General features: G+C 44.7%; 1 protein-coding gene across 1 annotated transcript; it reads left to right on the top strand.

Moving 5' to 3' along the window:
• Nucleotides 1-1,880: 1,880 nt before the first annotated feature.
• SNAPC1 (small nuclear RNA activating complex polypeptide 1) lies at nt 1,881-10,794 on the top strand. Its single transcript, XM_059474465.1, has 10 exons — nt 1,881-2,017; nt 2,739-2,898; nt 3,895-4,035; nt 4,495-4,599; nt 5,544-5,702; nt 6,108-6,182; nt 6,712-6,774; nt 7,698-7,836; nt 8,862-8,942; nt 10,393-10,794. The coding sequence occupies exons 1-10, from the start codon at nt 1,890-1,892 to the stop codon at nt 10,425-10,427; spliced, it is 1,086 nt and encodes a 361-aa protein (XP_059330448.1). The 5' UTR covers nt 1,881-1,889; the 3' UTR covers nt 10,428-10,794.
• The last annotated feature ends 1,291 nt before the right edge of the window (nt 10,795-12,085 follow it).

Raw genomic sequence — 12,085 nt, 5'->3', positions numbered from 1 at the left:
CAACCTTTTGGGAAATACAATAAACATGGAAAGATGCTTGCATGCCTGGAGCACTGTGGTAGCTCCTGACATTGTAGGAGCTGACAGCTTGATGCGCCTCGCTGTAAGAAGCGATTTTTGGATCAATTACTTGATGCTATTGGTGAACTGGAGAACATCACGGTACCGTAGCCAGCAGAATTCAACACTCATTTTGCAGTGCATGATTATTTAAGAAAGCAAAATATGAATTTTTTACCCGGTCGCTGGGAAAACTCCTGCAGATTTAAACACCCCAAAGACACCACGCAAGGCTCTATCCCAAGCCCATACTTTCCCTACACGCTGTAGGGGAAGCGTGGCTTCCCCTGGCAGGGGGGATCCCGCACCTGCCGAGCCCCGCATCCCGTGGGTGCACAGGCGCCCGGCCCGGGAGCGCTCCCGGCGCAGGTGCCGCTGTCCAGCCGCGCTCCCACAATCCGCAGCCAAGCCCCGACCGCAGCGGCGATCACCGCAACACCGCCTTGAAACCTGAGCCCCGTCCTCAAACCCTCTGGGGACCCGCCCGAGGGGCACCGCAGCCTCCCGGGCACCAGGACCGGCTTCCCCAGGACACTGCCCGCCCTGCCCCGAGCGGTGCCCGGTGCCGCGGGTCCGTACTCACCGCGGTGCGGGGCTCTCCGACGCCGGCGCTGGTCCCGGCAGCCGCCTCGGTGGCCGCTGGCCCCTCACTGTACGTGCGGCAGGGGAGCCCCCGCCGCCCGCTCCGCGCCGCCGGCGAGGCCGCACCCACCCACCCTACGTGCGGCTCGGCAGCCGCGGCCCCCTCCCCGCCCGCCCCGCTGCCCCGGCCGCCTACGTGTGGCCGTGCATGCGGGGAGCGGGCGGCACGGCACGGCACGATATGACACGGCAGGGCAGGGCAGGGCACGGCATCCCGCCGCTCGGGGGGGCGGCCGCCGGCTTATCCCTGCGTGCCGCGCTCGCCCAGGCGGAAACGGGGCTCCTGCAGCCGTCGGGGTTTTGGGACAGCCGGGGGAGCAGCGGGGACCGGCGCAGGGGGCCGGCAGTGTCCCTTCACCGGAGCGTGGCGGTGTGTCACGTCCCCACGGCCGCGCGGCGCGGGCGCCCTTCCCGCGGGGGAACCGCTGCTCCCGAGCCCGCCGGGTCACGGCCCCCGAGCGCCTGTGGGGACTGGGGCGGGGATGTGAAGCCCCGCGCCTCGAGAGCGTCCCCGGGATCTGTGGGCTGTGGTACAGCGGCACCAACCTCGCCGCTACTCACCCCGCCGGAACCCGCTCATCCCCGCGGGCTGCGCCCCGGGATCACCCAGGGATGCGCTGCTCGGAGAAGCATTTTGCCTGTGGACCGGGCTCTCCCTCCACGGCGTGGAGGAGCGGGACAGCGCTCAGGGCGGGCAGAGCGAGCGCTCGTCACTGACGGGTTCGCCACACAGAGCGGCACCACCGGGAGCGCACCGCGGCGGGAGCGCAGGCGGTCGGGGCAGCCCTGCTCCCTCACTGGCAGCACGGGCAGCTCCTCACTGCACCGGGGCCGCACCGCGGTGGGAGCGCAGGGGGTCGGGACAGCCCCGCTCCCTCACGGGCAGCGCGGGCAGCTCCTCCCGGCACCGAGGTCGGGACAGCCCCGCTCCCGCACGGGCAGCTCCTCACGGCACCGGGGCCGCACCGCGGCGGGAGTGCAGGGGATCGGGGCAGCCCCGCTCCCTCACGGGTAGCACGGGCAGCTCCTCCCGGTACCGAGGTCGGGACAGCCCCGCTCCCTCACGGGCAGCCCGGGCAGCTCCTCCCAGCCCCGCCCGGCACGGGCCGTGCGCAGGCGTCGTGCGGCTGTTGTGGTGCGGGGGCGCATGCGCGGAGCGGCCGCAGGGTGAGCGCGGAGCCGGAGGGATGGACGGCGTGCCGGGGCTGAAGGAGGACTGCGAGGAGCTGCTCGACGCCTTCCAGCAGGCAGACACCGTCCGCTTCGAGCGCTTCGCCGAGCTGTGGAGGGAGCGCCGCTTCCACACCATCTTCTAGTGAGGGAGAGGGGGATGGTGGGATGGTGTAATGGTGGAGATGGCTCCCGGCCGCCCCTCAGGCCGAGCCGCCCCTGCCCCTCTCCTTCCCCTCACCTTCCCCTCGCCAGCCCCGCAGCCCCGGTGCTCAGTTTCCCCCCGGGCTAGGCCAGCCTTAAAGGAGGTGTGAGTGAGCCGTGTGCCCCCTCCGGCCTGGCTCAGGGAGAGGGTTGCCTGGCTGGGCTCTAAAGAAAGTTCAGAGGAGCATCGGTCCGTCTGTGATGATGGAAGAGAGTTTTAAATTCGGGGTATTTCGTGCATTAGGAATGTGTGTGGTTTGAGCGCTGGCTCCGCAGGGAGCTTGGTGCGATCCTCGGGAGATTTAAAAGTGTGATCGTAGGGCGTGCATGTTTGAATCAGAATATCCTAAGTAGGAAGGAACCCACACGGATCATGGATCCATGCCCTGTACAGGACACCCCAAGGGTCACAGCCTGTGCTGAGAATCTTGTCCGGACTCTTCTTGAACTCTGCCAGCTTGTGATTCTTGGGGTCATCCTCTGCAGGCCCAGTAGCTGGACTCAGTGATCCTTGCAGGTCCCTTCCAGCTGAGGACATCCAATGATTCTCTATTTTTAAAACATCTAAAGCTTGTTTCGGCATTATGGATTCTCCTAAAGCCTGCAGTTTTATATTTACTTGTTTTAACATACTGCCTTTTTTTTTTGTTTATTTGCTTTAGTGGTAGAATAAGAGCTTTGGAGAGGAATAAGATCACAAAGAAGACTCTGGATGTGGCCCAGCAGTACTTCTTTCCCCCCTACTCTTTCCAGATCCGAGTTGGTGCTCTGTACCTTCTGTATGGGCTCTATAATGCCCAGCTTTGTCAGCCAAAACAAAAGGTAATTGTTCCTGAGGTTTTATTCTCAGGAGATGCTAGGCATAAGATATGTGGTACACTGCTGTCTGCTTTATCATAAATGGTTAGGGCATTTCCTCTTGCTTTCTCAACACAAAAATACTTAAAACCAGATTAGAAGCTACTGGAAAATGCAGGGACAGAGAATGTGTTCTTCAGCTGTAGGGTGAACCCCATTACAGGCTGAGTTACTCTTCAGAATTCCAACAGAATGGAGACTGAATTGTTTCCACTTGCTGTTAACCTGAAAAAGAATTCATAAAAGGGTTGAGAGGGTGAATGACACCCTCCTTGCTGCTTTTAGGGTAGGAGACCAATGTCTAAAGGAATTACAAACTCAGTGCAAGGAGAAGTGGCTTGCTTAGGAACTCTGTGATGTATGTTGAGTGCACGTGCAAAATTGAGTCCAAATTCTTTAACAAAATGAATTAGAAGTAGTCTACAATGATGCCATGATGGCTCATATTTTGACCTCAGAGGAATCAATGACTTTTTATGAAGATGAATTTAGGCACAATTTTAAAGCCACAGCTATAACAGGATACAGGAGTTATCCAGAAAGTTAAGCAGAAAGGGAAGTGGGCAGAGTGGAGAAAGGAAGAAACAAGGGAAAGAAAACATTTATGAGCATTTCAGTGGCAGCACAACTTGGTGAGATTATTGTTTCCTAATCACAAGTGAAGGGGAATGTCCCAGGTGCAGACTATTTTTCACACACTTCAGAATGTGAAGAATAAATGTTTTCAAATGTCAGAGAGGACTTGTGTTCCATGTCACTGCCAAAGAAAGTGGCATAATAATGATCTTAGGTGCATAAAATGATGATGGCAATAACAGATGTTATGGTGGGATCCTTTCTGCAGCTCTGGACATGCAGGTGTTGTCTGCAGTCAGATCAGACTGTAGATCACAGTAGTCAGCTCAGTTAATTTTTATGGTTGAAGTATTGGTTTAACAGTATGTAACTGTTTTGTTGCAGATCAGAATTGCACTCAAGCATTGGCCTGAAATCCAGAAATTTCAGCTGGATCTGCTTGATGCCCAGCACTATGATGCAGTCTATATCTTCAGGAGACTGAGACTTGCCAGAGCCTTCCACTTCACAGCAATGCCAAAGCCAGTGAGTTATTACATTAATGTCTTACATTTTTAAACAAAATACCCTCATCTTTCAGTGCCTGACAGTTCAACAGCAGTCATGGTCAGCTCAGCCTTGAGGCCACTTAAAATGCTGTATGTGTGGCTTTACAAAGGTAGGTGATGAAGAGCTTAGAGGATGTTTGAATGCTTCTCACCTGAAAATAGTTTTTAGTTTTTCAGTCTCTGATGTTCCTGATGGATTTGAAATGTCTTACCAGTTGGGGAAATTAGTCTAGTGGCTGGATTAAATTCTTAACTAAACAATAACTTGTGAGAAGTGCTGCCTCTGAGCATGTGACAGCAAAGCTGTTTGTTTTATGTGGTTTTATGCCTTTCAGTATCTCCCATCTCCTGATTGTTGGATATGCAGTAGGAATTCTCAGGAGGAAATGCCATTTAAAGTTTTCTTTTATGTTACAAATGTTTCCTCTTGTTTTAGCTGACCTACAGAACTAAGAAGAAGATTGAGAAAAATGATTTTAAAGAAGAATTTAAGGACCCAAGTAATAGAGTAAACAGCCTCATCACTAATGATGTATTGGAGGTACAGTAACTTTAAAATACAGATTAATCATTGGGGGTTTTTTTGTTTTAATTTTTCTGTTGTCCAAGAGCTGTAATTTCTCTAATCAGCAGTCTTGTTCTTTTGTGGAATGCAGACTCAGGTAATTACCAGACACTCAGAACTGTGGCATTTAGTTTGGAAGAATTGTGGTACCTTTTTCAATACTGAAATATGCTCTAATGTTTTGTGGTTGTGCCTCAGTAAGATGTAAAAGGGTGTAAATGGTTAATTGTCACTTAGAGAAAAATGGAAAAGTGGGGAAGCATGTTTGTTTTGATACATCTGCAGGTTGCAGCTGGAGGATTGATACTTGTGATAATATGAATTTACTTATCTGCAAGTTCATAGCCTTCTCCCACCTTTATTTCTCCTTTCAAACATTGAGGTTTTTATTATATGAAAATGCATTTGATTTTTATTATATGATGCATTTATTATATATTATAAAAACCTGAGTAATTCAAGTGAGGTAAAAGTTCTTATATAGAGCCAGGTAAAGGTTCTTATATCACTCAGTGGCAGAACTTTCTTTGCAGGTTTTTTCATTCAAATGTGTATCAGCAAGGTTGACTGCAGTGGTACAGAAATCTGTGAAGTAAAATGTTTCCTCCAAAGAGATGAAAAGGAACCACAGTATCAGAATCACAGTGGTCCTGAATCACCTTCTTGGTTTAAATAATATAAGATACTCTTTCTTCTTTAGCTTATTTGGTGGGTCAGTTCTGGTTAGCAGGATTCCTTGGCTCTAAAACTCAAATAATCTAACCACAATCAGTTTCTAACATTCCTCCTGGTCCAATGCCAATGGTCTCCTTAGAATGGTTTCTATACTCTGGGTTTGTACATTGAGGACCAATATTGCTTTACTGCTGGAATCTTTTTTTTTTTTTTCCTGAAAGACACTTTTTAAAAATTAATTTTAGGAACTGATGAATATTCACGACCACTACCAGAAAATGAAGTGTGTCATTTCAGCTGACAAATCCCAGCCAGACAAGGCCCTGAGCTTGATAAAAGATGACTTTGTGGTTAATCTCAAGGACATAACTTTGGAACATCAGGAATGGCAGCAGAACAGAATGGTAGGTACCACCAACCACTGTGCTGTGGGGCCTTAGCAGGTTGGGTGAACATGGAAGAATTGGATTTCTTGCTGTGATTACATCTCAGACTGGAAGAGAAGGAACTGTGACACTGAAGGCATGCAGTGTGTGAAACCTGAGGCAGGGATGTGGTATGGAAGAAATTACTTGGGGATGGTCTTCCCTCTGGGATACCACAGCTGACTGCTGAGAGGGAACCCCTGATGGTCTGACCTTATTAAATACCTCTGTAACACATTTCTGGATCAAAGAAAGGCCACAGTGTAAGGGAGATGTAGAAAATGAGCATGTGTGTAAATGCTTGTCTTGTTTTTTACAGTTCTTGGCTTTTAGCTGTCTTGTATATCACAGATGTTCAAAGAAAAACACTTTTTTTCCCCACAGAAATTACTCCGAAATGCTGAAGTAGTTCCTGAAGCAGAAGACAGAAAGAAAGAGGAGACTTTGCTAAAATCAGAGGTGAGGAAGCTTTGCTGCATTGCACAGGCCAGATCTGTTCATTTTTTGACTTCAGATCTCAGGCCAAGCAGTGCAGATCAAAGTTTGATAGTCTCAAAATAAAGCCCAAGGGCAGCTGGTGGTGCTGGTTCCATGGGTTTTGTTTTTAACTCTCATTGTTTTCTGTTGAGCTGAGAGCATTCACTGCTGTGACAGCTCTTACATGATCACCATAAAAAGTCTCTCTCAGGTGAGGAGGGAAATGAGCTGTATTTTCTCAGCTGGTATCTGCTTTGAATTTAGGTAAGATGTGAATTTTCAAATTTGAATCCTCCTGGGCTTTGTAACAGTGAAGGCAACCAAGATTATGCTCTTTTTAACGAATTTTTTTCCCTTGAAGTACCATTTTGGTGGCATGGAAATTCTGTAGAACTAATTATGGAGTTACAGCTGTAGTGAGCTATTGCTCAAGTGGTTGCCTGATGCAATATTTCAGTACTGCTAGAATAGAATAAGAATGTTTTCTGACTGGACTCCTGTTTCTTTACAGGGTTCTGAAAGAGCAAATGCCCTGGCCAGAATCAAATACAAGTCTTATTCTGCAGTTGTTGAGGTGGGTATCAAAATTGCTAATGGGAAATGTCTTTATTTTTCAAGTTTTAAGTACCAGTTTAATGTAAAGGTTGGGTCTAAAAGGAATGAGTTAAAACTGCACTCTGTAATTCAGTTTTTGAATGTTTTTGTTTTCCTAACACAGCAGGGAAACCCAAAGCTCTTATTCTTGTTGGACAATGCAGATAAGGCCTGTGCTTGGGGGATTTTCCTTTACAGGATATCTTTTAATATCTCCTCTCTGTTTAAGTAGATGGAGTTTTAACAAGATGTATAAAAATACCTGAGAGTTTAATTGCTCAGATTCTTTGTATCTTAGATATTGGAATCTTGGAAGATGCCTGTGTAAATGGGACTTGGGAGTTTAAAGTCAGTTGCAAGTTCTTGAAAACTTTGTTTCAGTAGCTTCTCCCTTAAAAGAATATTGTTGGTTTGTCTTTCTTAGCAGTCCTATGAGAAACATCTCACCTTTCTCTATTTATTAAAATCTCATATTGAAAAATGTGTCATTGAATGAAACACACCTCTGGATTTTATAACAGTCCAGACTTGTGAATGTGCAGTGATGTTTTCTAGGCACTTAAGCAAAGTATGATGGGGAAGAGGCTTTACAGAGCAGCAGATTTGGAAGTGTTTCTTTTGTCTTGGGGGATGCAGCATGGCATGGGTTGGTAATAACAGAATGGATTGGGAATTAATGAATGTTTCATTATTTGCACTTTAGGTTATACACCCATTAAATCATAGAAGGGCATTGTCCTGTTAAAACTGAAGAACTGCAACTACTGAGGGTCCTCCCTCCCTCTTTCCCCTTCTATCCCTTTTCCACCCTGACATTAAGTTGATGCTTTGGTCTCTGCTGATTTGTCAAGTGACCCACAGCAAGACCTGGCTGTAGAAATTCAGTGTTTTTGTGTCATTCAGGTTTCCAGATCCAGGAGACATCGGCAAGTGCAGTTGGACTCCTCTGAATCAGGGCCCAGTTGTGGGAAATCTCCAGGTCGAAGTAAAAAAGGCAGCAGGACACCACAGCCAGCCAGGAGAGGTTCTTCAGAAGTTAGAGGTACTTCTCCATTGCCTCCATGAACCTGGGGAGCTTGCAAAATTTATCCATTCCTTTGCTAGCTGGGTTAAGTTTTTCTGTTATCACTAAGAAATTCCCTTTCCTAAGGAAATTCTCTTTCTGATAGCCAACTTTTTAACTGATATTTGGACAGCAGAGCAACTTCTTTTTTGTTTACTCCTTATTTGTTACAGTTTAAATGAAACTAAACAGCAAAATGGTTTTGAATTGTCTTTATTTTTTGAATTGTCTTTATTTTTTGAATTGTCTTTATTTTTTGAATTGTCTTTATTTTTTCAATTGTCTTTATTTTTTCAATTGTCTTTACTTTTTCAATTGTCTTTACTTTTTCAATTGTTAAATTTTGCTGTTGATCACTGAGAAAGTACTTTTCCTAAGGAAATTCTGATATCCAACTCTTCAACTGATAGAAGTTGCTCTGCTGTCTAAATTTTTTCTTTACTCCTTATTTTTACAGTTCAAATGACACTAAATAGCAAAATGGTTTTGAATTGTCCTTACTTTTTGGATTGTCCTTACTTTTTGGATTGCCCTTACTTTTTCAATTGTCTTTTCACTTTTTCATCTGTCTTTTCACTTTTTCATTTGTCTTTATTTTGAAGATGAGAATTTATTTTCAAAGTTCCACACTCAGTTTTCAGACTTGCTTAGCCTCTGCTAGGGAAAAAAAAGTTACTGAGGAAATGAATCCCTCTTCAGAGATGAGGATTAGGCAGTGTTGCCTTTGCTTGACTTTATAAGAGCAGATGAAGTGTTTTGGAGCAGTAAGGGCATTGTGAGTTATTGAACTGAGTTGGTAATTAATTTGCTTTAAATTGATAGTGTTAATTACTTGTTATTGAAGGTTTCTTAGTGAGCCATATGGAAGGTACTGTGAAAAGCAGGTTTGTCTGCAGCATTTGACAGCATCTCAGGAGAGCAGCAGTGAACAATCTTTTAACTGCTGGATGAATGATGCAGAAGCAAAAAAAAGCTGACAGTTTTTCCTCAAAATCTGTGTGCAGGTGAAAAGCAAGTGGCAGAGGAAGCTGTAACTCGGCATATCGGGATGCCAATAATTGTAGAAGAGGACTCAGAGGAAGGAGGTACAATGATTGCAATTCCAGCAAACCAGTGGCTTGGTTTTTAATATCCCTTTAATATTTGGATCATGTCTTGCTGCCTTGCAAAAGCTAGCTTTGGTTTTAGCCTGCAAATTGTTGCATGAAAATTGAAACTTTAAAACTCCATGGCAAAGTTCCCAGAGTAAGTTTTTTTCTGCATAGATTTCATCAGAGTGTGTTCAAAGTTAAAACACACTATGTCCAGTTTAAAACAATCTTATTCTTCTGTAATACAAGTTTGTCTTGAGGAGTTCCAGTGTGTAGGGAAAAGTGATTTTTTTGGTCAGTCACCCACTTACAGAAGTGTTCTGGTAACTCTGAACTTTGGAGAGAAGAGCCCTTGCTGCCCTCACCTTTGTTGAGGGGAGGGAAGGTTCCTCTCCAGCCTTACTTTGAGCTGGGCAGTGTTCCATGGATTGAGCTCCAGCACAGCAATAGCATCCTCTGCTGTGCTGGAGGTTATCTGACATTGTCAGGGCAGGACTCTGGGAGCTGCAGCAGGGCAGTGAATGGCTTTGCTGTCACTCAGGTTACTGGAAATAATGTAATTTTAATTGGGAAGCAAAAAGAAAGCAGAATGATGCTTCTGCAGAGCAGCTCCACTGTAAGTTTTGAGCAATGTTGGATGATACTGAGCTGCTCTGCAACTCAGAGGCTTCAAGGGTCTGTTCTCAGCTGCTTGAGAACATGGCTCAGTATAAAAAAACCTGTAGTAAATTACTATCCAAAATTGTATGTAATGGAAGGATATGTAATACAAGGGATATTTAATACAATTTAATACATTTAAATGTATTAAAATACATTTTTGGTGACATTGTATATTTATATTTGCTGTTTTTAGAAGCAAAGGAGCATCCTGTACTATGGAAGCAATATTACATTCTCTGGTCACTTTTATTTGTAGACATTAGGAATTCATTCAGTTTTAAATGGTCAGATTGAAGGTGCCATGGAGCATTTAATATTGTACTTTGTGTATTTTCCCTTCACTTGTCCACTTGTTGTGGATAAAAAGTTTCTTTCTAAATTAGGAACATTCTCCCATTTCTCAGAATTTTCCAGTAAATTCTGAAGCATTAAAAATCCCCATAAGCAGTCTCTTCAGATATTTTATGAGTATTCCATTGTCAAATTCACAACAAAATCTGAAAGGTGTTGGTGAGGAGCAGAAAGGTTTTAAGATGGAGTAAGTTTTCAAGTACAATATTAATGGAATTTCAGTTGATACTTTGAATGACAGTGTGCTATAGAACCCAGAAAGATTTTTTTTCATATTTAAAAATCATGGGGAGAGGGACTGGGAGGGGATCTCAAGAGCTTATCTAATTAATTTCCTGTGCTGGATAGAATTCATTCTACTTGAACAACTCCCCTAAGGGAAGATGGATTTAAAAGCTTGTGAGAAACCCTTCTCTTTATTTTCTTTCAGAAGTATCTCTCCCCAAGAGGAGAAAACGACGTTAGAGGATCCAGTTGGAAAATATTAATGTTAATTTTAATGACAAAATTAAAATGTCAGAGGTAACACCAAGTGCTTGCTTTGGATACCTTTGAACATAACAGAAGTGTCTGGGACCAGAAGCACAGGTGATGCTGGAAGGGATGCTGGCAGTGACTGGGATACTTCAGCTGTCTTGTGGTGCCTTTATCCACCTGGTGAACACTTCTTGTGGGAGACTGAAGTTGCTGTGGCCTGGGTGAGCTGGAAAGAGAAGGCTCAGAGAATATTTGTCCATGTAAGACATGTCTGTAATCCCTTATCTCTGAACATAAGGTTATTGCCTGTTGGAAATTAGTACAATAAATTATTTTTCATGCTTGACTTGCTCAATTTTATGGTGTGTGAACTTCACTGCTTATCATGGTTTGATCCCACACGTGTGGAAATGAACTTGCTGATAAGCTTTTTGTTGTGCCCTGTCTCCAGCAGATCTGGAGTTACTGTGTATTAAAATGGAAGGAGGTAAAGGATGTTCATTAATTCTGCAGATAACCCTAAGCTGTACAAGGGCAGGACTGGAATTCAAAATGATCTTTATAAATTGGAGGGGAGTGAAAGAAGTGGGTGCAGAAATAAGCATGGATCTCAGCACTGAGAACAGGCACAGCATGGAGAAATATTTGCTTGGTAACAGTGCAAGTTCAAGAAGCAGAAGAAGCAAATGGACTGAGAATCATCAGCTGGAATGTTTTCTGTGAACACTGAAACCAGTAGAGTTTGTGTCACTCAGCCTTGGAAGGCTGTAGCCTTAAATATCCCCCTCTGACCACAACAGTTTAAGAGGAATGTGGAGTTACTCTCCTTGGAATTTCTCCAGTTGATCACAGCTGTTCTTTCAAGAAAGCCAAAGGAGTTGTGTCCTTTTCTTCAAGAGGAAATATCAGTTAGAAATTTGAAAGTTTTTGAATACAAAAAGAACCTAATTTGGATTAATTTGTTTGGTAGTATCACTGCCAAAGGCCATAGGAATTGAAGTGCTCTTACCTAGAAGAAAAAACATTTAAATGGAGATACAAATGGTTTTACTATCGAAGGTTTCCATATTAAATGTGTTGGTTGGCAAGGAGGAATGGGCCAAAATGGGGTTGGACACTGGAGAAGCTGATGATGAAGTGCCAGAGTTGCACTTGACCTTGTTAATGAGAGAAGAGGAAACACTTTGTAATGAAGCCAAATAATAATAAACCTTACTGCACTGTAAACTGAACAGTCACACAGTCAGTTGAGTAACCAAAGTCTTGATAGTCTAATCCAAAAGTCATTATTAGCCCAGATCTAATTATTATAGAAAAAGAATACTTCTACACAGAGTATAAACCCCTATAGCAGTAACAACACAGTTAAAGTCATCACACATGCATTTAATTTCTACTTTTTTTTCTGGTTTATCATTCACTCTTCCTCTTTGGCCTGAGGTTGGGCTAAGGCTGTGGATGGTTCAAATGTGGTCTTGAAAGGACTCATGGCTATAAATGTTTTGGAGGTATCATTTCTGTAAAGTTGGCACAGTTTGGTTTTATTTGGGTTTTCTGACAGTGCTTTTCTATCACCTGCACAAACCCTGCCTCTGTGCATTTCTTCTACTTTTTGATGAGCAGGTACAAAAAAACCAAAAGAGACC

The sequence above is a fragment of the Ammospiza nelsoni genome, chromosome 6 (assembly GCF_027579445.1).
Source record: "Ammospiza nelsoni isolate bAmmNel1 chromosome 6, bAmmNel1.pri, whole genome shotgun sequence".
Lineage (NCBI taxonomy): Eukaryota > Metazoa > Chordata > Aves > Passeriformes > Passerellidae > Ammospiza > Ammospiza nelsoni.
The sequence above is the reverse complement of the archived record's forward strand: the minus strand, read 5'-3'. Positions and strand labels throughout refer to the sequence as shown.